At 41.4% G+C, this 24,548-nt stretch overlaps 1 protein-coding gene across 1 annotated transcript in view; it reads right to left on the bottom strand.

Moving 5' to 3' along the window:
* Usp24 (ubiquitin specific peptidase 24) overlaps positions 1–24,548 on the bottom strand; it is a 134,645-nt gene that overhangs the window by 46,059 nt on the left and 64,038 nt on the right. Inside the window, exons 21-36 of the mRNA XM_036178654.1 lie at positions 22,128–22,204; positions 21,025–21,165; positions 20,595–20,648; positions 19,140–19,255; positions 16,789–16,855; positions 16,556–16,666; positions 15,439–15,537; positions 15,163–15,345; positions 12,672–12,757; positions 12,445–12,538; positions 10,353–10,505; positions 6,960–7,057; positions 4,546–4,641; positions 4,228–4,456; positions 3,452–3,611; positions 919–1,074 (exon numbers count right to left, since the gene is read on the bottom strand). Of these exons, the coding sequence (XP_036034547.1) occupies positions 919–1,074; positions 3,452–3,611; positions 4,228–4,456; positions 4,546–4,641; positions 6,960–7,057; positions 10,353–10,505; positions 12,445–12,538; positions 12,672–12,757; positions 15,163–15,345; positions 15,439–15,537; positions 16,556–16,666; positions 16,789–16,855; positions 19,140–19,255; positions 20,595–20,648; positions 21,025–21,165; positions 22,128–22,204 (1,920 nt within the window). The remainder of the gene's footprint in view (positions 1–918; positions 1,075–3,451; positions 3,612–4,227; positions 4,457–4,545; positions 4,642–6,959; positions 7,058–10,352; positions 10,506–12,444; positions 12,539–12,671; positions 12,758–15,162; positions 15,346–15,438; positions 15,538–16,555; positions 16,667–16,788; positions 16,856–19,139; positions 19,256–20,594; positions 20,649–21,024; positions 21,166–22,127; positions 22,205–24,548) is intronic.

Below are 24,548 nucleotides of genomic sequence, written 5' to 3'. Positions count from 1 at the left end.
AAGCTAGGAAGTTCTGAAGAATAACCAATGTATAACCAATACATTAAAAGGTCCTCTCTGGGGCATGAAGAGTAACAGCAAGGGCAGAAGTAGGGAGAGAAATCAGGTCAACATTGGTACAACCCGATTAAGAGGTGGCAGCATTTTGAAAGTACTAACCACAACAGGTACAAATGTGTGGACCCTAAGAACGGTCTGAAGGAGTTGTGCTCTCAGAACAGATGCAGATATAGTAAAACACAATAGTTATTCCAAGGTTCTTAGCCAGAGTATACAGAGGCTGGAACTGCCCATAAACTGGGACAATTTTTGAGTGATATAGGTAAAATCAAAGTCCATCTTGGAAAGGTTAAGATGTGAGATCTCAAGTAGAGCTATGAGGGGAGTTGTCCAGGCCACAGACTCAAACTAACATGTTGGATATCAGTGTCTAGGTAGATTTAAGGCTATGAAACTGGATGGAGTCACTAAGAAAGAGAGGACAGAGCAGAGATATTGAGGGACTAAGGCCCAGCATCCCCACTCACTTGAAGTCAGTAAGGAAGATTACAGAGCCAGTCCTAGGTTTCATAAATTTTAATGATGGGTCATTACCAGGAATATATAATTTATTATAAACTAGTAACCTGGGTGTTTCAATTCCTTAGTTCCAATCATCTCTAAGAGGGTCCTTCCTATAACACCTGATGGAGAATTGTGTGATTTGACACAAATGTACACATATGTACACAAAAGCCTCAGCAAACACTCAAATATCCTGCAGAATAAACCACTCTAGCGCCGTTTTCCGCCATGCTACATCCTTACTCTCCCACCCCTTCTTTCACCAAAAGGAGCTATTTATAAAGCAATATCCACTCCTAACAGAAATCTAGCTTTTCTCTCAAAGAAATGAATTACTAATAAGCCGCCTCCTACCCAGCTGCTGACTCCGAAGCTGCAGGCACGTAACGAGAAGAGACAAAGCTTCTCCAGCAATCAGGGCGTCCTTGGTGGACACAGACTGCTGCCGGACACAGATGCCAGCATGCAGGGCTGCTGGCTCCCCTTCACTGCCGGAGCTGCAATTGCTTCCTGAAAGCAGAGGACACAAGTTCAGTGTAGCTCCTAGGACCATGCAGTGTTGTAAAGTCAGACCCAGAGACCTGTGCAACAGTAAATACTGCAAGGAAGCACTGCCTGGGAAAAGGCAGTGGAGTCTCCTCATTCAATGCACACGAAGTGCTTTGTCCTTACACACATTTACAGGGATTCAGAAATGTTTTCACAAGACAAAACTACTTTCGGGTGGGAGAATGGCTTATGTCTTGTGAGATAATCTTGCTGTATTACATGGATATAAAAATATCATTTATCTAACATTTCTGCATATTATATGTCATAATTAAAAAAACCTTTTATTATTAAACTAGGTATAGAGGCACACACCTTCAGTGTGAGCAATGGAGAAGCAGAGGTAGATAGATCTCTGTGAGTTTGAGGTCAGCCTAGTCTATATAGCAAGTAAGTACCTGACCAGCCAAGGTTACAATGAGATCCTATCTCAACAAAACAAAACAACCAAACAAAACTAGAAAAACCTTTAATTGATAATGTATTTATAAACATACAGAGAAGGGAAACCAAACAAAGTTAAGAAATGAAACTATGGGTTGGGGATTTAGCTCAGTGGTAGAGCACTTGCCTAGCAAGTGCAAGGCCCTGGGTACGGTCCTCAGCTCAAAAAAAAAAAAAGAAAAGAAATAAAACTACATAAAAAGGCTTAATAGAAGATAAGTTGACAGGCCCTAGAAGGATAACTCAGTTGGTAAAATTCTTATTATGAGAACTTCAACTCAATACGCAGAACCCATGTAAAAGCTGGGCATGGTAGCACATACTTGTGCTGGGGAGGTGGATAAAGGCACATTCCTAGGGCTTGCTGAGACAGCCCAGCCAAATGGGTGATTTCTGCCAGTGAGAGACCCTGTCCCAAAATAGCCTCCTTACCCAAAACAAAGAGATCAAGAAATACCTGAACAACAATAGTCTTAGGTTGATCTCTAGCTCACACATACACTATGCATCTCTTCCAATCTCTCTCTGTCTCTCTCTGTCTTTGTCTCTGTCTCTCTCTGTCTCTCTCTCTCTCTCACACACAAAGACGGGCATGCAACCCTGCCAAACCAAGAAAGGAACTGTTTACTACGTTAGACATCTGAGGAATTTGTGTTTCAGCCACAAAGTATAGGCCTTGTAACACACTTTTGTGCTCACGAAAGCTAAAGATTGTTGGACTTGACATCTCTACTTATTCTATGCATTAATAAATGCCCTTTCTCGAGATACCTTGATAGAGGAGACACCATGGAGTTAGGGAGAAACCTGATGCTAGGGAAATTCCCACGAATCCACAAAGATGACCCCAGCTTAGACTACTAGCAATAGTGGAGAGGGTGCCTGAACTGGCTTACTCTGGTAATCAGATTGGTGAACACCCTAACTGTCATCATAGAGCCTTCATCCAGTAACTGATGGAAGCAGATGCAGAGATCCACAGCCAAGCACCAGGCTGAGCTCCAGAAGTCCAGTTGAAGAGAGGAAAGAGATTTTATGAGCAAAGGGCATCAAGATCATGATGGGGAAATGTACAGAGACAACCAAACCAAACTAGTGGGAACTCATGAACTTTAGACCAACAGCTGAGGAGCCTCCATGGGACTGGATTAGGCCCTCTGCATAAGTGACACAGTTGTGTAGCTTGATCTGCTTAAGGGGGGCCCTGGTAGTAGGATCAGAATCCATCCCTGGTGCATAAGCTGGCTTTTTGGAGCCCACTACCTGTGATGGGACAATTTGCACAACACTGATGCAAGGGGAGGGGCTTGGACCTGCCTCAACTGAATGGACCAGGCTCTGCTGACTCCCCATGGGAGGCCTTACCTTTTTGGAGGAGGGAATGGGGGGTGGGTTATGGGGGAAGTCTGGGGGGGGAGGAGGGAAGAGAGGGGGATCTGTGGTTGGTATATACAATGAATAAAAAATTTCTTAATAAAAAAAATGCCTTTACTCTTAAATAAGGTGTCAAGACTGATGAATTTTTACTCATATTCAAAAGCAAGAGAAAAAAACTTTCTTTTTATAATCTGACATCTGCACATGGATTATTCTTACAGTTACTTCTTGCCTAATGTTTTATTATTGTGTTTATTTTTGAGATTTTTCTACATGAGTACTGTATTCACATCATTTCTATATGCATCCACACCCCCACTCCCTCTCAAATTTATGGACTCTCCCTCTTTAATTATTATTGTTATAAATACATATACATATACGTACACACACAGACACACACAGACACACAGACACACAGACACACACACACACACACACTAACTGACTGAAAAGCCATAGGGAAACACACTGTCCTGTGTTTACGTAAAAGCACTGTCCCATTTTCAATCAGTACCTGAACTGCTGAGTCTGTTTCTAATCCCAGCAGGAAACAGAGAATTACTTTCTTTAATCGGTTGGCTACTTCCAACAAGGTCAAGCCGCCCTGCAGCTGCAGCCCATGACAGTCTCATGAAACAAGCAACAGTGGCCGTGAAATCACTTGCTTCCATAGTCTGAGGAGGTATGGAAAGGGTGTTAGGAGAAAGGCAGTGTTGCTCTTGAAGACATCTGCTGACTTCTCTGACCCTGTGGCCTCAGGCTACAACTCTTCCCTCTCAGAACAGCCAGGACTGCCCACTCACACTACCACACCGCTCAGTTTTAAGATCAATTAACTGTAGCCTCCAATCTCCATGCTCAACTTAGGTTTTTGCCATTTCCTTTCCTGAAGTATACAAAGCACATTTCAGCTTCCATGAATATCCTTGTGACTTTAGCATGTGAGCTCTGGTTTTGTTCTTTTTACTTGAACAAGTCTCCTCTCCAACTCCTTCATTCTGTTCTCCATTTGGTCTTTAAGACCTAGCTCAGGTGCTACTTGCAAAATAAAGTGCACACGGCAGCACAGGTGAAAGGCCCATACTGCTGAGGCTCACAGAATGCTTTGCTTCTGTAGTTTCACACTTGATACTTGGCCTTGATTAAGCTACTTCTGTACCTATGGTCATTTTCTTTCCTACTTAGGCTCAATTGCTTGAAAGCAGTGTTCACACTGGAACTATTCCATGCCCACAGCTCCCTCTCCCAAGCAGGAGGTACTTAATACTTCTATATTCACCAGCCACTTACCTGTATTGCAACTCGAGCGGCAGGGATGATTTCCTCAACCCTAATGGAAGACCTGTCAGATACCGACAACTGTCTGTAGGATGACTTTTCTGGGGTCCCACATAGGGACATCTGTCTGCTTGTCTGCCGGCTGACATTTCGGAATGGACGGGAAGAAAGTGCTTCTATGCCATCTTTGGTGAGGTCTTCATCTAATGATGTTGGCATTGTCTGTCCGACAAGTAGAAACCTTAAAAATAAAAAGTAACACTTACTCAGTTATTTCACACTATTTTAAAATAATAAAATTTGTGAGAAAAATGCAATACATTTTCATACCTTGCAAGTTGTAGACAGATAGAATAAACACCCTGCCTGGTCTCATAGTCTACTTCTGATGGGATGGAGTCTCTCTGCATGACATTTACAACCAAACTTCAATAGAAACAACAAAGAAAGTATATGAAAGACATCAATTTATTAAAAAGTAATAAACTGTCCATAACTAATGCAATAGCCCATAAATGTTCTTAGTAACCAAGTTTCTACATTTAAATGAACTATCTACATACATACTTTTTGATAAAAACATGGACTTCCATTTTTTTTCACAAGGACTTTCATAAGAATTGGACCATGGTTTAGCCTAACAGATAACCCAGGTAGTGTGTTCAGGTAGCAGCCTATCTCACTAAGTGGTTTGGCATCACGGAATAATTTCTATCTTGGTAATAGTGGAACTAGCAATTTAAAAAAATATCAAGGATTGGTCTATTCAGTCCAGCTTGTTTCCATCTCTACTACACATTCATTACTGAAAAGCTTCCATTTTTCTTGCTTCCATTCTTATCTCTGCGCCCTCCAAATCTATTCTTAGAAGGTCACCCAGAGTGATTCTTTCAACATATGATTCAGCTCATGGTACCTGCCTGCACGAAGTTGTTCTATGCTTCCTCCATGGAAGGAAAAGGCAGGATGTGCACAGCAGAGTATAAGGTACTACATGTCCTGCTCTCGAGTGTCTCCAGAATGCCACATTCTACTTCTGCCTCACTCATTTGGCCTCAACCACTCTGGTGTCCTACATAGGTCACTAAGGTTCTCCATACAAGAGTAGACACTAGCTACTCTTCTGGAGACTGGTCCCCAGCTATCTTCAAGCCTTGTCTCTTTGTGTTTTCAAGTGGACATTTCCATTTTATTTCTCGATGTAGTTCTTATCACCCTCTAACATAAACCTTTCCTCATTGGCCTATTGTTTGTCTCCCTCTCTAAGACTGTAAGGTTTATGTGGACATGGATTTTGTCTACCTTACTCACTGCTCTGTACCCATTGCTTAAAACAATGCATGACAGATGAACTAACAAATACACACAAATAAGTTCAAGTATAATGCTTGGACCATCAGACATGAGAAATGTTGGGTAAATGAATTTTTGTTTGTTTTTTTGAGACAGGGTTTCTTTGTGTAACAGTCCTGGCTGTCCTGGAACTCACTTTGTAGACCAGGCTTGCCTTGAATTCAGAGATCCGCCTGCCTCTGCCTCCCTGAATGCTGGGATTAAAGGCGTGTGCTACTATACCTTGCTTTTGAGATGAGTTTTTAAGAAAGAACACTTCTAAAATGCAGACTGAAAACTGGATATGGTGGCTATAGCAAAGCTGTTGAATTGACATAATACAGGCAGGCCTGAGTTAGAAAGTTAATTCCAGGCTAACCTGGGCTACAGAGTAAGACCCTAACTCAAGGAAAGAGGGGATGGGCGGGGATAGGAAGGCAAGAGAGGAAGTGGGGGAAAGGAAGACAACAAAAAATTTCTTCTGTGTACCAGACCTCCGACATTCTTTTTTAATAATTGATTTTATGTGTATGTGTATACTTGTAATATCCTGTGGAGGTCGGAAGACAGTGTTGGATGCCCTGGAACTGTAGTTACCTTAGAGATGGTTGTGAGCTGCTACATGGGTACTGGGAACCGAACCCAGGTCCTTCGTAAGAGCAGTAAGCACTCTTAGCCCCTGGGCCATCTATCCAGCTGCTGCTTGGGAATTCTTTGAACCCTCATTTCCCCTCCGTCTTCCAGGCCCCTGCCTAGCTTCTCTTCTATGCTACTCTTCCATACAGAACTTCTATTACCCATCCTTTGCTCAGACTTCAAGCTGGTCTTCACTCCTTCCTGCCTGAGGACCTTCCATCACTTTTTACCTTCTACTCAAGTCTAACTGCGACACAAGAGACAAACAACACATTTTATGCTTTTCACTCATTCTGTCCTCTACTTTGATCAGAACACTCTTTCTCAGCTTATTGATCTAAGGAAAATTCTACTCATTCTTAATTCTCAGCTCAAAAGATCCCTTTTTGGTAAAGCATTTCCTAGCCTTATTACCCCAACTTTCTCCCTCTCCTCAGCACTGGCCATAGGCCACCTCTTAAGACCCTCTGCCTGTGTTCAGGCTAGCTAGCTGTTACTCTTTAGGCACAAGCCTGTGATAAGATAGGTTCTGCCCAATTAACCCCACGTCACCAGCATTAACATTGCTGCAGTGTGGGAAACAAAACTGATAGGAGGTGGCCACTTCACCAGTACTCTTCTTGAAAATTTCCCCAACTACCAGAGGGGAGAGATACATACCATTCCTATTCGTTTTTAACCCTCATAATGCTTCACACAATACACTGAAGGAATAAGCAAGGCTTCTGCGGGAGAGCTATACTACATGACCATAATCGGTTTTGCAACTCACAAACCTCAAACCTCCTGCTTTGAGAAAGTTCTCACAGAAGGATTTTGCACAACTTCTTGCCATGTCATCATCAGCTGTTGGCATGAGTTTGGAGCTTAGAACCTGGGGAGCAAAGAAGCAAAGTTAATCACCCTAATATTTTCTGTAGAAATAACTCAAGCCAGAATTTCTCTAATGCCACATCTTAGTTTCCCCCAGAAGGCTGATTTCCCCCCAATAAAGACAAACACATTTTTCTATACTGCATTTAATTAGGATTTCTTTTTCTAGTTTTGAACCAAATCTTTCTATAAAATGCCTTTAAGCTTAGAAAACAACAAATAAATTTATGTAATATGCAAAATATGCTCTTTAAACACATACAGGACAGAGTTTTATCAACAGCCCAAAAACAAAACGGGTGAGCTGAAGTCCTTGAGGAACATAGCTGCTATTCACTGGACACATGCTCTGCACTAGGCACATGTATCTCACTCAAGATGACATTTCAAATCTAGGTGGGTCTTCCGCTAACATCTCTGCCCTTCTCTGATACTGCAGCAACTACCTAAAGCTTAACTGAATTCTGTGGTGGGTGGAGGATCCTATTACACAGATCACCACCACCCAGTACCGATTTAGTTCGTGCTCTAATTTTATCAGCTACAAGCCGAGAGATCATATACATGTCATGTTTGCATTGCCTCATTTTCCTCATCAGGCAACGGAGGATAATGATTACACATCAGTAAACTGTCAGACTAAGTAAAATACAATTTTAAGGTGCTAAGTGAGCAGCAGTACAAAGTGTTCAGGAAACAATAGCTCCTTTTGTTGTTATGATTTAAAAATCTCTTACAATCATAGTTTTAAACTAGATATTTTGAACTCAAAATACTTTCTATTCTAAAAATTCTACTTCTCTAAACCTATGGGCATTCTGAGCTTGCGTACTGAACGTGGTTTTGATTAGACACTGTCTTCCTAGGCTCTCTTTGGGGGAAAGAGCTCCTCAGTTTCAGAGTAAGAACAATGAGGGAGAAGGGGCGTCCTCAGCTCTGCAGTCCTTCCTGGGAGCACAGTATCTGCCACCATTGCCACACACCCCATTCTTAGCCACAGTTTAGTGAAAATCCATTTTCTTGAAACGAACAGGTATTTATAGTACCAAGTTTGAGGTTTCCTGGTGGGCAAATGTATGTTCACAAGCAAAATTCAAGGAAATGATCATTTTTAGGTACTTGCAAAAATAAGTGCTTTTGGGAGAGAAAGGTTTTCCACTTATTTTGTACAATTTTGTACATTTGAAGCAAAACAGAATTCACAGTTATTTTGCAGCCCTAAAGTTACACTGGAGATGTTTTAAATTACACTGTGATACTTTATAACCACCATGCTTTGGTTATAAGGCAACGCAATTGAAGGGGATGGTGATGAGCTCCACCCCACTGCTGGTCTTGCTTCGCTAGGTAGTCTCAATACAGATGATGGAATTACACCTTAACTTTTCAGAAATATCCACTCAAAAGCAGTTATCTAGTAGAAATTACAAGAAAAAAAAATCTTAAGTTTAAGTAGGTCAAAACCCTCTAGACTATTTTGTCTTGGAATATTGTACTTATTTTTAAATATCCATGTTATACAAGATCATATTTCATTTTTAAAATGTTTGACTAAATATTTTCCTTCTTAAAAATAATCTGTCTTTTCACAAAGATGAATACTTCAAGGTTAATATGTAATATCATCATACTTGGAACACATAAGGAACAAGTGGAAGAAAAAAAAAAAGGGTATAATTATATACTCCAAGTTAGATTAGATGAATAAACTTCAGGAAAAGACAGGTTTCCCTTTACTGATTACGACATTCGTTATGATTCAAAATCTATTCAAAGTACATACTACTCAAGATACCAGTTATCTATTTAGACTTCAGGATACACCTAAGGCTGCTTAGTTACTGATGTGGATATATATCTCTAGGACAAAGCCAGTTCATTCAAGGTTTTATCTTCCACAAATACAGTGACTGGAGGGTCTGAACTAGGATACCCTGGGAACTGAAGTGTTTGTACCCAGACACCTCCCACTTTGTTTATACTTTGCTTTCCTGATTAAGTACATCCAGCATCCCAGGTGTCTTATATAAACCTGGAAGCAATTTCTCTGTCTTTTTTAACCACTGTAATGATTTGTACACAGGAAACAAGCAGTTTTTGGTGAATTAAATCTATTCATTTAAAGTTATTTTTAATGAGGGAAGTAATTGTATTGGGCTGAATGACTGTACGCCCCCTGTGGTAGTTTGAATGTAACTGGCCTCCATAATCTCATAGGGAGTGGCACTATTAGGGGGTGTGGCTTTGTTGGAGTGGGTATGGCCTTATTGGAAGAAGTGTCACTGTGGGAGCAGGCTTTAAGGATTCCTATGTTCAGGATTCTGCCCAGTGTCTCAGTCAATTTCCTGTTGCCTGTAAGATATAAGGGTCTAAGGTATTCTAGCACCATGCCTGCCTGCATACCACCATGTTCCCTGTCACGATGATAATGGACTGAATCTCTGAAACTGTAAGCAAGTCCCACAGTTAAATGTTTTCCTTATAAGAGTTGCCATGGTGTCTTCATAGCAGTAAAAACCTTAACTAGGACAACCCCTAAATTCACGTTTTGAAATTTAAATCCCCAGGGTGTTCTAGAAGGTAAAGGCTATGGGAAATGATTAAGTCATAAAGGTGATGCTTTCACAATGGGAACTTCAGAGAGCCCTTTCACCCATGATCGACCAAATGAGGGCACAGTGAAAGCACAGGTGTCTGTGGACCAGGAAGAAGGACCCCATCAGACACTGAATCAGCTGATGTTTTGATCTGGGGTTGTCCAGTCTCAACTATGAGCAATAATAAATTGTGGTTTAAAGCAACTTTAGTTTATGCATTTATTATAAAACCCTAAATGATTAAGTAAAAGATAATAAGAGATAATAAAAATAATTGCTCTAATTCATTTAATAGCCTTCTTAGAACTTGAAATAGCAATGTTAGTGTGCTTCTTGACAAATTCTTCATAAATCTCAATGTCAACAAACTACAACTTAAATATTAAAGTGTATTTAATCAAGAAAGTCAAAGATAACCCCTATTATAGACTTGCAAAGCTTATGAGGAAGGCAACAAGATGCATGACATATAAGATTTCCTACTTCTTTACCTAGATGCTATTTTGTATAAATAGAAAAAGAAAATTAAGAAATTTCAAAGGTGAAAAACGTTTCAATTTATCTCCTTTTTCTCTACATTAATCTTCTAGCAGATCATCCCATAATAAAATCTTTCACTTGTCTCTGGTGTCTGAAAGCATGACTCTCCCAACCAAAATGAGCCTGTCAAACGAAATGCAAGGAAAGGGCGTTTCTTACTTCCAAGTTGTAGAGCACCCTGAAGGTCGACATGCCAGGAGCAAAGGAGCGGAACAAACTCTCCAAGATAGAGCTGGCGCTGGGCTGCTGCTGCTTCGACGGAAGCGACGGAGACTTGGAAGACTGGGAGCTTGCTTCAGACAGCAAGGTTTTCTACGTTTACAGGGTGGAGAAGAAGCACACGGCTTCAAATCACACTTTGAGGAGGAGCAGATCTCAGTGCTTTGTGCTTGTTTCCTCTCTAGTGTAAGCCACAGTAATCAAGTTCTCCAAAACAGCAACAAAACAACAACGACCCACTTCGTAAAACCATCTAATTCTCTACTAAGAAAGCGTACAACTGAGTTTAATGAATGATGGTCAAACATTCCATGAACGCTTTGAGACTGCATTCTTAGACTGGCCAAGTCATTTTAATTTGTTTCCATGTTTAAACTGTGTGCTTTTAACAAAACTATAAGATTGCTAACAGAGGAGTCTTGAGGATTATTTTCAGCTGATACTGCTGACATATTTCAGTTACACCAGTTCTCTCTCAAATTAATACCCAAGCTACAGATGACATGACTGAGCAAATCCAATTTTCAATTACTAAAATATTGAATGTAAAACTCAGTTTCAACAACTTTGTTGGAATTTCTTCTGAGGATGTAATTCAAAAATAGGACATATAAAATAGTTTATATGTAAATCTCTTAGGGCACAATATCCTGAAAATTAAACAAAATTAACTTCATTATGTGTACTTTTTTCTTTGCAGTGATAGTGACTGAACTCAGACCTTTGTATGAGGGCAAGTGTCATAATGCCCAACCCTTGTTCTTTTGAGACAGGGTCTTGATATGTAGTTCAGGTTGACCTTGAACTCAGATCTTTGTGCCTCTGTCTGAGTGCTGGGATTACAGGCAGGTACTAACATGCTCAGTCAAAACGAACCGAAGCCTTACTTGTGAAAAAAGTAATGATGACTCATTTATACAAAGACTTCAGACAGAATAATCAGATCCAGGGAGGCATCTTGTTGGGAGCTCAGAGGTCCCTGCACTCCCAGATCTATAGGGAAACCAGGAATGTTAAGCACACAGGATTGTCCTCTCAAAGAAATACCCTTTCAAATGCATAACCTGTTCTTCCATCCAGTTAGCTGGGAGTTGGAAGTAATTAATATCCTGGTGATCTGCATTATCTGTTGGTCCGGGCCATATCATGCTCCTACAACCAGCATCAGAGGTGGCTAACAGCCCAAATAACCTCTATGCTATCTGTCTGACCGAGACCAGACCAGATCCTTCCCTAGGCCCTTAAGCTAGTACATGCAGCCTATCTCCAGGATCCATCTTCATGGAAGAAATGACATGTACCCTGAGTTGAGTTTTGATATAGTTATGCCTACTTGTGCACTGGGGATTGTATTACACCAGGAAACTTTTTTCCAAATTATATCGTGTTAAAATTTGTTGGCAATGAGCCACCGGGCATCAGACTCCCGGTTGATGCAGGCTGATGAGGTCAGTGTGAACCAAGTTCTCGCTCACCTCTTCTCGGACCCCTGCCTGCCCTGACCCCTGCAGAGGCCCCCCCCCCCCCCAGCATCTTGAAAACATCTCCACAGCATTAGAACTGCCTGACCCGACAGTTAAGTACGTCTCTTTGGACACCAGCCTCCTCTTTTACACCAGGCCAAGGCTCTTCCTAAAACTTTATACATCCATTTTTTTTTTTTTTGAGCTGAGGATCGAACTCAGGGCCAGCAAGCACTCTACCACTGAGCTAAATCCCCAACTCTTTTTTTTTTTTTTTCGTTTTTCGAGGCAGGGTTTCTCTGTGTAGCTTTGCGCCTTTCCTGGATCTCGCTCTGTAAACCAGGCTGGCCTCGAACTCACAGAGATCCGCCTGCCTCTGCCTCCTGAGTGCTGGGATTAAAGGTGTGCACCACCACTGCCACCCAGCTCATGCAAGGGTACTTTTCCGAAAGGCAAAAGAATTATAGAAAGATGCTATCATATGACCTTCATAGGATTCAGGCAATGTTTTCAATGAATCATGACACAAAATTTTAAGCTAGCTAAGTAACTACCAAAAATATAAATACCTTTCTGCCTAAAGAATCCAGCTGATCAAGGGCTTCCTGAATGGCTGGATCAGTGGGTATCAAGAGCAGAAGCTTCCGTACTCGTAGAGTTATCCTGAGAAAATTTCAAAAATAAATTATTTTCATATAAGCTATAGCTTCAGTAATCAATCAATCTCTCTCTCTCTCTACACACACACACACACACACACACACACACACACACACACACACACACTCATATTTACCTTGGCTCCTCTAGATTGGCAAGCTGATATAGCATGTCAAACACATTACATACAAGTGCCATCACCACACCAGGGAGAGATTTCTCCTAAAGGAAAAAGAAAAACAGAAACTACAAATACATACTAACAATGAACTTCATTTTTCTAACCAAACTTACAGACAATAGAAATACTACTGAAATGTTGGGGAGACTGAAGAACGGAGCGAAGGTCACTGCCTTCCAGGGTGTTATTCAGCCAAGCCCTCCCCCTGGCTAACTGACTGGACTAAGGCAGCAGAAGTGAAGTACAGTAAGGGCATGTGTAAGCACCACACCAGAGAGCAGGCACCAATATACTGCTCAGTGACCTTTGGGAAACGTAAGGTAATGAATGACCTGAAAACAAAATTAAGGTAGTATCTATGTGTGCCCACTCACATCCAACACATGGTAGTAGGTGCAATCAAGTTGAAAAAGGTTACCCCGTTTCAGGTGTTTTGGTGTGGCAGCAAACAAAAAACCAGTTTACTCTCATGGACTTTAACGCTTTACCAGAAGACAGACTACATAAACAGAATGTGTAGTATGTTAATTAAAAAACAAAGCAGATAAAGTAGAAATGGTGTTGACAATTTGAACAGAATGTCACGAAAGGCTCACTGAGCAGATGGTGTTTGAGCAAAAGCTCAAGCGAGAGTGAGACAAGTATTTTTGGTCGCAGCGGGGAGCAGGGCGGCTGTAAAGATGGGGGGGAAGCAGTGCGGCTGTAAAGATGTGGGGAAGCAGTGCGGCTGTAAAGATGGGGGGGAAGCAGTGCGGCTGTAAAGATGGGGGGGAAGCAGTGCGGCTGTAAAGATGTGGGGGAAGCAGAGCGGCTGTAAAGATGGGGGGGAAGCAGGGCGGCTGTAAAGATGTGGGGGAAGCAGAGCAGAGGGCCTCAGAGGTGCTCCAGGGGCGACAAGAGGCAGATCTGAAGGTCTCAGTAAAGGCTCTAACTTTTGCTCTGAACGAGACGGTAGCTAGCAGAGTGAGTTAAGAGTGACAAGGTATGACTCTGGGGCTGCAGCGTACCATGCAGAGACTCCTGCCAAGGCAGTAATGAATACACTCAAGTCAAGGATGATGGCTGCCCAGAACAGTATAGAAGCTATGGAGTAGAGCAAAGTAGCTAGACTGTGAAAAGGTAGAGCCAAAGACTTGCAGGTGGATATGGGTGTGAGAAAAAGGATCTAAGGCAGCGGCTCTCAACCAGTAGGTCGCACCTCCTTTGGAGGTGGAATGACCCTTTCATAGGGGTCGTCTAAAATCACCAAACACATATTTACATTATGATCTGAAACAGTAGCAAAATTAGTTATGAAGTAGCAACCAAAATTATGTTGTGGTTGAGGGTCACAGCATTAGGAAGGTTGAGGACCACTGGTCAAGGGCTCAGGTATGAGCAACTTCCAAGAACAGAGATGTCATGGTCTGAGGTGGAGCAAGATTAGAAAACGAGACACTAGGAGAGAGGGCACGGGACAAGGAGGAGCTTGGCTTTGAATGTGTTACCCTGGAGTGTCAGCAGTTCACAAAGGGATACCGAGTTAGTAGACAGATCGTTCTCAGGACTTTATGCCTTTTGAGAATGAGTACAGGGAAAAGGAAGGTCTAAGAACTAGGTTTGTTTAAAAAAAATAAATAGTGCAGAGGCAGAGGCAAGTACTGAAGGCCCAATGAAAGAATTTTTTTTTTTTTTTTTTTTTAAATTTAAGAGAAAATGACCAAAGAGAAAATGCTCCCCTGAAGCATCAAGAAGATGAGGCCTGAGAGGTAGAGACACATGAACGGAAAAAGAGTCAAGAACAGTGAACGAAGATGAAGGGAAGTTAGAGGTGAGCTTAAACCACTCTTTTCAAGAGCTCTGTTGACTGGAGGAGAAAATGGGCCAGTACTTGGTAGTGAAACTTTTTTGGACAAAGATGTGTGCAGGTAAATATACACTTATAGGCCAGGCATCCACTTCAGGAGCCATTTACCTTGTTATTTGAGATAGGGTGTCATACCGGCCTGGAGCAAACTGAGTGTGCTGGGTGGCAGCGTGGGACTCAGGCACCCTCTGTTTCCCAAGTGACAGGACTATATACAGGCTATCACTTCCCAACGCTGTGTGTGGGTGCTAGGACTGAGCTCAGCTCCTCATGCTTGTATGGCAAACACTTCGCTCAATGATCTATCTTCTGCTTGCAAAGTTCTAAGACAGCACAACGTGTGTGAGTACTGAAGAATGAATGACCGGATCAACCAAGAAAGATGAACAAGAGGACAGCAAGAGGTCAGGCAGAAAGACCAAGTCAGTGCTTCAGAACTCAGAAGACTGGTAAATTATGTATCTTCTCTGCCCTGAATAAGTTCTCAATTACAATTTTCTTTATTCAGACCTTGACAGACTAAAGAGCCGTGATCACCCCAATCTGTACGATCAGCGGCAGGAAGGCAGTAGCTGTTAAATCCGTTTCTGCTCTCTGTACCTGTTCCATGGCATAGGATGAACTGAAAACCCCGCCCCCGCCGCTGCTGCTGGAGCTGGAGCTGGCTGAGGAGTCTGCAGAGCTCCCAGAGGGGGTCCCACTGCCAGAAGTCTTCACTGTCAGGACCTGTTCATCAGCAAATCCCAGCTGGTGGAGGAGCTTCTGGTCTTTATTCACTGTCAGCTGCGAAAGGTGGTTTCTCTTAGTTACCGAGAGGAAGGAGGAGGAAACCATTCGAACTGGGCTAACGTACCAACAATTGACGTTTAAACCCACCAGGCTATCGTTCGTAAATATCTGTATGTTGTCCACGGGAGAGCACAGCTGTTTGGCTATCTTCCACCGGACACTGCCTATGGTTTCATTACTGTGAGCCTAGAAAATAAAACCAACAATGGGGTGAGAGGGTTTATTTATTCCCTCCATCTCATCATCCTCTGGAAGAGCAGCAAATGCTCTTAACTGGTGAGCCATCTCTCCAGCCTTTCATTACTTAGGCCTATGAACAGTTCTGATCATCTGCTATGTACTGGACTCTTTTCTAAAAGCCAAGAATACAGCAAGTCTTGGCAAGAACCTCGGGTGGTTCCCTTTATGCAGGTGTTAGGTGCTTGACCCCATACTTCCACTCCTCCCTCCATGTACGGAATACGATCTCAAGCCATTCCCTGAAAATGTCTTCTATTCCTAACCTTTCTCATCACACCCCCTTCTCAACAGCCACCTTGGGAGCCCTTATACCAGCTGCTCTCTGTCTGAAAGACTGTACTAATGAAAGCAAGTACTCTGTTGGTTTTCAAATCCCTGCTCAAATATCACCCACCTCAGGAATTCATCTTTAGCCAAGATATTTCATGAACACCTTCATTTTTATCAACTTATTATCCTTTATTATTATTTATTCTTTATAAAACTTATCTTTACTCGACCTATATTTTATATTTATATTTATTATATTTGCTTATACTCCATGGTTTCCTTTCATTTCAGGTTTACTTTAGGTATGTGTGTGGTGTATGAGTATATGTGTTCACATGTGTGAAAACCAGATACTGATGTCAAGTCTCTTCTACTCTCCACCTAATATTTGAGACATTCACTGAACCTAGAGCTCACTGATTGGCTAAGCGACCTCTAGGGATCTTCCTAGACCCCACTCCCAGGTTTAGGATTAAAGGTACATACTATCATGCCAGCTTTTCACCTGGGTGCTAGGGATCCAAACAGGTCCTCATGTTTGTATGGTGAGCGCAAACTGAACCATTTCCCCAGAGATCTGTCTTTATTTTCAATTTGTTTATCAAATACCTTTGAGAACAATCATTCATCTCCAACAATATCATTCTTATGAAAACAAGACATGAAAAAGCTATTGAGCTTAGTATAAACCTACCTCTACAGTGAAGGTATCTTTGGTAGATTCATAGGTAACATTAAGAGTTAAAAGATGTCCATGAAATGAGGCACCGTGAGGTAGAATAGTTCTTGGAACAGAGTAAAAATCCTTGAAAAAGATAAGCCAACTGAGTCAGATGCACTGTGGCACACCAGAACATGTCAAACACATACTTCACCCACCTCGTCTAGCAACATGAATAAAGCAGTTCTAAAGAGAAGAGAACATACCTCTATTGTGATCACATAGCGTTCGGCCAGAAGAAGCAATCTCTCGATTATCACAAGTTTTGTTGATCTATGAGTTAAAAAAAAAAAAAAAAGCAAGAAAGTCTTTAAACATATTTGAAATGAATCAGTGACTTAAGCGCAATCCTACTCTGTTTCACCAAGAACACAATCACAGTTAGCATTCACTGGTCAGAACTGAACGTACAAAGATTAGACTTCCCTGTTACCCAGTGAGTACTAGTTAAACCTACTCAGAGCTGCCATGCTCAGATGGAATATGGGAGAAGCCTGCCCCTTCCCATGTTTCCTTTACTTTTCAAACAGTCATTCCATTAAAACAGGACCTAAGTCTCCAGGCCTATATGTTCACCAATTCACCAAGAATGGAAACACATATCGCATTTATACAAGTTGTTAATTGAAAATGAAATCAGATGATTGTGAATGGCTTTTGAAACCTTACTTGTCATCTGAGATAATAAGACTGCGATATTCAGTAGCTTATTTTCAAAGAGCTTCATATGCTAAGGAATAGAACCTCCAAGTGTCCTTGCTTCACACAGCTGTCACCCCAGAAAGTGTTAAGAGGTCTATTTGAAAGCCAAGAAGAGGTACTACCACTTCCTGATAGTTAGACTGCTGATTAGCAGTATGGGAACGTCCACCTGTAAACAGTCGGCTAAGCACATTGTAACAGTTCTACAAATATACTCAGTCTCACACTCTACCCTTCCAGGCTATGGGCAAGAACTAGAATTCAGAGTCAATGAAAAGGACCCAAGACCTTAATAAATAAGAACTGATCAATCTGTTCTGATTCTGTACCAATAACTAAATCAATTACAGATAGCATTGTGATGGTGAGCATATGGTAGAAAAACCCAAACTCTTTAGATCACAATAATTACAGATCTCAAAAACTTCTTTTAAAACAACTGAAATTCAACTATGAAATACAGTTTATTACCACTAACTAAATAAGAACATTTAAAAAATTATGTGGTCTCTTTAGCTAGCTATGTATGAAAAGATTCAGAATAAAAAGCACTTGGTAAAGAGGGGTTAAAAAATACATTCATTTAAAGTTCAGAAAACCCAATTCAACAGGTCATAAATGACTTGATAGAAGGATTGTTAAGGAACTGAGCAACAGACCTGAACTGAATTTTAGAAGCATTATAGTAAGAATTCTTAACATAAATTCTATTTGAAACACACACACACACACACACACACACACACACACACACACACACAGATGGGAAAAGCACTTGTTCTTATCATGAACTCTATAATCATGTTTACCATCTAATGAGGTGGGGGGGGGGGCTGAGTTTTGTTCCATTCCTTTGTATTAATAAAATATAACACCTAATACTCAGATAACTTTTCTAAAAACAGGTATTAAAGAATCTGGGGAAAGACACTGTCTTGCTCACTTTTCTTGAGGAAGGTGTGGCGAGGGGAAAGTGAAGACACACACTTGCTCCAGCAGAGTGTGCACAGAGCTACCTGCAGAGGGCAGCAGAGTGATGCTCAGAGGAAGCTCTTCAATGTGCAGCAATGACATGAGGCTGCTTACCACTAATGAAGTGCTCGTGACACCCCAATTTAAGGCGAGTAAACAGTGTTTCTCTTCACTGTTTTAAAGAACTTCAGCAAACACTATACTCAGAGTCTTATAACACTTTAAAACTTAAAGCAGCAATGGGAAAGTCAAAGTTGTCGACAAATATTATTTGAGGATAAAGCTCTCACTTTTTCTTTTTTTTTTTTGAGCTGAGGATCGAACCCAGGGCCTTGCACTTGCTAGGCAAGCACTCTACCACTGAGCTAAATCTCCAACCCTAAGCTCTCACTTAAAAAAAATTTTTAGTGAATATTTTAGTGGGCTGTGATTGTATTATAGAGCAGAATTTAAATTAGCATTTTTCATTTCCTTTTCTTTCCTCCATGCCTTGGGACTACTCAAGGAGAAAACCTTTATCTGTGTAAATATTTCAAACATGAAAGAAAATCTTTGCCCAATGAACATACCTTTATGAAATCCTTAAGAGTAGTCTACTCAGTTATACACAAAGTAGTAGAAAATAAAGTAAAAACAAAAGAATGTGTCCACAGAGCAGATGGGTGGAATGAACAATAGCAGGGTGACTCTGCCGAGGACCTACAGATCTTCAGAACACTGACAAAGGTGGACATTAGGACACACAATTCTCCAAGATACAACAGTTTGCAGAAGCTAGAACATGAAAGGAGGACACCGGTGAAAGACACCGGGGTGGCATAGCATACACATTTTTAAAGCACACGCTTGTGTTGTGTTCATGTTGAGTTCTGAAGCCACTTACCTGTATGGAGACTGAACTGATGTTGCTACAGTTGGCATTGCCGTTGCAGTGAGCATTTTTGTTGCTCGGGTCACAGCATGTGTTAGAGTGGGGCCTCCGAGTGCTGAACTGGCTGCCTGTAAAGTACAAGTAATCATTCATCATTCCTGATCCAGGTTTCTCAACCTGGCCTCCAGCACTGGGGCTAACTTCCCATTGCAGAAGCTGCCTGGACACTGCAAGGTGCTTAGCAGGATCCCTGGCCTCAAACCACTAGGTGCCAACAAGACTCCTTCCAGTTGTGACCATCAAAGTCTCCCGTAGGAGGCAAAGTAAGAGCTAGCTGAGGGCTGTGAGATGGTTCAGCAGGTAAAACACTCGCCAAGAGAGCCCGATGAGCTGAGGTGAACCCCTTGAACCCACGTAAAGAGAGGAGAACTCACTCCAGAAAACTGTGTCTTCTGACCTCCATACACCCAACACAGCATGCGAATATCCCTCTCTTGCTACACACACACCACATACAAATCATCAAAAATATTAAAGGAATAGTTGAGATATGTTAATACGTTACAGTACTTCATATATAGAAGAACTTGAATATTTGAGTGTTTTTTAATGAAGAAATATTTGTATGGAAGTCACAATTTGGGGAATATTGTATAAAGTACAAGGAAGACTAGCTTATTAGTAACATCTGCGGACAGTGGCATTTCATACTTTTGGAAACTCCTATAAAACTTAAGCACAGATTTCAACTGAACATTAATTTTCAGTGCTTTAACCATCAAGATAGAACTAAGACAATCAAAATAAATGAGATATTAAACCATAGGCTTCTAATGTACAAAGAGAGTCAACATCATTTGCTTCCTTTCAAGTCTCCTACTGCTGTTTTAAATGGCATTTATTGTATAAATTATGTGAAACACAGATACTCTACTACCAAAGTGGAATATACAAACAGTAGATGGTTCCTTATGTCCCACAAGTGGGAGATAGGTAGAAAGATAGATAAGAGAGGGAAGGGATGAGATAGAGGGTAAGATTTTCTACTGAGTGCTTTGGTGGGTGTGTGAGCATGCATGCACAGACGCTCATGTTCATGAGCACATGTGTGTGGAGGCCAGAGGTGAATAGTAGGGATCCTCCTCTATTGCTCTCCACCTTGTCATATGATACGGGGTCTCCTCACTGAGCCTGAAGCTCAGTGTTCTGGGTTGGACTTGCTGGCCAAGTGAGCCCTGGGATTTACCTCCAGTACTGGAGGTAAGGAACCCAGTGGCAATGCTAGCACCTAGATCTGGATATAGGTCCTCACGCTTTGCAGCAGCATTCAACCCCTGACCAACATCAATGCAAATTCCTTTTGATTAATTTTCCAAAAGTACCTAGCCACAAATACCAAAATCCCTAATACAAACTTATAAAAGAGAACTCATTTAAAAGACAAGAATTTAAAAACAAGTTACTCACTTCTAGTCTCGTATAACAATCAGCAATAAATTTCTTATGTAAAGACACTGAGTCCTGAAAGTAGGAGGTATGGAAATTAAAATTAGACTTTGGCATTTTATTGCAAACATCAGTCAAGACAAAATACCAAAGTAAGTCAAATTGTGATACAACAAAGACCACAACTTAGCAATAACAAATACACACACACACACACACACACACACACACACACACACACACACACACCCTCCCCACCCACACAGGGTTTCTCTGTGTAACTTTGGAGCTTGTCCTCGATCTTGCTCTGTAGATCAGGCTGTCCTCAAACTCACAGAGATCTGCCTGCCTCTGCCTCCCGAGTGTTGGGATTAAAGGCGTTCAACTCTACTGCCCGGCTTATAATTTTTTAATTTTTGTGTCTGAGTAACATTTTCCCTTGGATACTCACCTTCTTTAACCTAGGATTTAGATTAATGTAACTGTAGTTTATGATTAATTGAATAGCTTCATTAGCAATTTCTTCATCTGGTGATTCCATGGCTATTTTCCAAATGAAATCCATTCCTATCAATTCCAGCTTTTCTACATACTGTGTAAAATTAAAAAATATATAAATTAAACAGCACACTGTTATTACAACATCACAGGTAATTATTTTCTGTTACATCATTGAGTCTGAACCTCTGTCTAACAAAATGAAGATGCTTTATCAAAAACCACTATCAAAAACCACCACTACTACTGTACTGATGTGGAACTCTCACACAAAAACCAACCACAGCAACAATAGGCACCCTCCATGGCAATCAGAATAGGTATAGAGATGTTTCTCCAGATATTCCTGACACAAGACAGATACCTACCCTGAGAAGATAGTCAATCAACTGAAAAGTGAGACAAATAGCATCTTTATGGACTTCTCTTCAAAAGAAACAAGTCAAGACTGAAGTGGCTATTAATTCTGGGAACCTGATCCAGTCGTTTCCAAAGCTGGGTTAGAAATAGCAAGATACCACACTTACAGTATCTTGTAAATAGTCTGACCACCTTAGGTAGCAAGATCTAAGTAACAGGGACTTAGAAAAGACTAGTGCTGTTCTGTCCTAAAGACAGAAAAGGTGAACATAAGCAGTCTATGGGTCCCACTGTCCTACTTAGTGAGTCTGTTCCCCATGTCCCCTGCAGTCCCTGCCACTGACATCCTAGGATGAACATCTTTGCCATTCTCAGGCACACGTGAATTGCTCCGTGGAAGCCTACTGGATCACTGCTCCTAGAATCCACCTGATAACCACAGGTTCAGGGCTGCTCCTAGTGAGAGAGCTGGAGAGTGAGCAGACTCCCTAGGTAGCTGCTGAAGGAAGACATTATTAGGCATGCATCTACCAGTGCCTTCAAAGGGAGCCTTTGCCACTAATGCCTAAGTCCAGAGGGAAAAGACCTCCTTATTTAAACAAACATGTTTATGTTTTCTATCCATTAGAAAGTAGGCTTTTTTCTTGTTCTTCTAAATATCAAGCTGTATCAAATAATTCAAAGTATGGTACATACCAATTGAGCTCCTTGTCTTTTCAATCGATGATCACAGAGATTCACATTTTCAAAAAAAGTCTTAAATAAGTTGAAACCTAAAATTATAGAATGCCAGTCAAACTCATGCACTCAGATACGGCCATCGATGAGGAGTACAGTGAGTCAGAGTGAGGGCTACAATGCTCCTAGCAATGGTTTCTTGAATAGGTATCAAAAGTGCAGTGGCTGTGTGTGTGTGTGTGTGTGTGTGTGTGTGTGTGTGTGTGTGTGTGTGGTTGGTGTGTGTGGTGCAGGCTGTGTGTGGTGGTGCAGGCTGTGCAGTGTAGGTTGAGTGTGGTGGTGCAGGCTGTGCAGTGTAGGTTGAGTGTGGTGGTGCAGGCTCTGTGTGGTACAGGCTGTGTGTAATGGTGCAGGCTGTGTGGTGCAGGCCTGCAGTCACATCTACCCAAGGTGAAGACTGCTTGAGCCCAGAAGCTCCAGACCAGCCCGGGCAGCAGAGTCAGATCTCATCTCAAAAAACCAAAGACACCTTTAAAAAAAGCACAAGCATTTCCCTGATGACTAAGGATGTTGAGCAATCCCTTAAATGCCTTTCGGCTATTTGAGATTATTCTGTTGAGAATTCGCTGTTTAGTTTGGTACCTCATTTTTAAATTGGATTATTTGGTGTTCTGATGTCTAGTTTTAAATTCTTTATATATTTTGGAGATCAGCCCTCTGTCAGATGTGGGGTTGGTGAAGATCTTTTCCCATTCTGTAGGCTGTAATTTTGTCTTATTGACTGAGTGTGTGTCCTTTGCCTTAGAGAAGCTTTTCAGTTTCAGGAGGTCCCATTTACTAATTGTTGGTCTTAGTGTCTGTGCTACAGGTGTTTATATTTAGGAAGTGATCTCCGGTGCCAATGCGTTCAAGACTACCTTCCACTTTCTCTTCTATCAGGTTCAGTGTGACTGGATTTATGTTGAGGTCTTTGATCCATTTGGACTTGAGTTTTGTGCATGGTGACAGATATGGATCCATTTGCAGTCTTCTACATGGTGACATCCAGTTATGGCAGCACCATTTGTTGAAGATGCTTTCTTTTTTCCATTGTACAATTTTGGCTACTTTGTCAAAAACTAGGTGTTCATAGGTAGGTAGATTTTTGTCAGGGTCTTCAATTCGATTCCATTGATCCACATGTCTGTTTTTATGCCAATACCAAGCTGTTTTTATTATTATAGCCCTAGAGCAGAGCTTAAAGTCAGGGATAGTGATGCCTCTGGAAGTTCCTTTATTGTACAGGATTATTTTAGCTATCTTGGGTTTTTTGTTTTTCCATATGAAGTTGAGTATTGTTCTTTCAAGATCTGTGAAGAATTGTGTTGGGATTTTGATGGGGATTGCACTGAATCTGTAGATTGCTTTTGGTAAAGATGTCCATTTTTACTATGTTAATCCTATCCAGAGTATGGAAGATCTTTCCATTTTCTGATATTTTCTTTAATTTCTTTCTTCAAAAACTTAAAGTTCTTGTCATACAGGTCTTTCACTTGTTTGGTTAGAGTTACCCCAAGATAGTTTATATTATTTGTGGTTATTGCAAAGGATGTTGTTTCTGTGATTTCCTTCTCAGCCTGTTTATCATTTATGCCAGGGAAACTCCCAGGAATCCACAAGGATGACCCCAGCTAAGATTCCTAGCAATAACAGAGAGGCTGGCTGAACTGGCCTTCTCCTGTAATCAGATTGGTGACTACCCTAATTGTCATCATAGACTCTTCATCCAGTAACTGATGGGAACAGATGCAGAGATTCAAAGCCAAGCACTGGGCTGAGCTCTGGGAGTCTAGCTGAGGAAAGGGAGGAGGGTCAAGATCACGATGAGGAAACCCACAGAAACAGCTGACCTGAGCTTGTGGGAGTTCACTGACTCTAGATGGACAGCTAGGGAGCCTGCAGGGACCTAGGCCTCAGCATGTGGTTGACAGTTCTGTAGTTTAGTGTGTTTGTGGGGCCCTGTCCCTGGTGCATAAGGTGGCTTTTTGGAACCTACTCCCTAGGTGGATGCCTTGCTCAGCCTTGATGCAGGGGGAAGAGCTTGGCCCTGCCTCAACTTGATATGCCAAGCTTAGTTGATTCCCATGGGAGGCCTTACCCTTTCTGAGGAATGGATGTGGGGGGGGGGGGGTAAGGAAGGAAGAGGGGGAAGGGAACGGGAGGGGAAACTGTGATTCATATGTTTAAAAAAAAAAGTAAAATCCTTCAGGGTTTCATACTGGGTGTACATCAATCACAATATGTTATTATCTGTACTACACAGCAACTATTAAATACATTTAATTAAAATTAACATTGATATGAAACTAAAGGAAGGAAAATTTTATCTAAACCTATAATTAGTATAATACTATTTAACAAAGAAATAAATGCTCATTTGCTGGGAAAAGAAAGCACAGG

The sequence above is a fragment of the Onychomys torridus genome, chromosome 2 (genome assembly GCF_903995425.1).
Source record: "Onychomys torridus chromosome 2, mOncTor1.1, whole genome shotgun sequence".
Taxonomy (NCBI): domain Eukaryota; kingdom Metazoa; phylum Chordata; class Mammalia; order Rodentia; family Cricetidae; genus Onychomys; species Onychomys torridus.
Note: the sequence above shows the minus strand (reverse complement) of the source record. Positions and strands in the feature narration are given on the sequence as shown.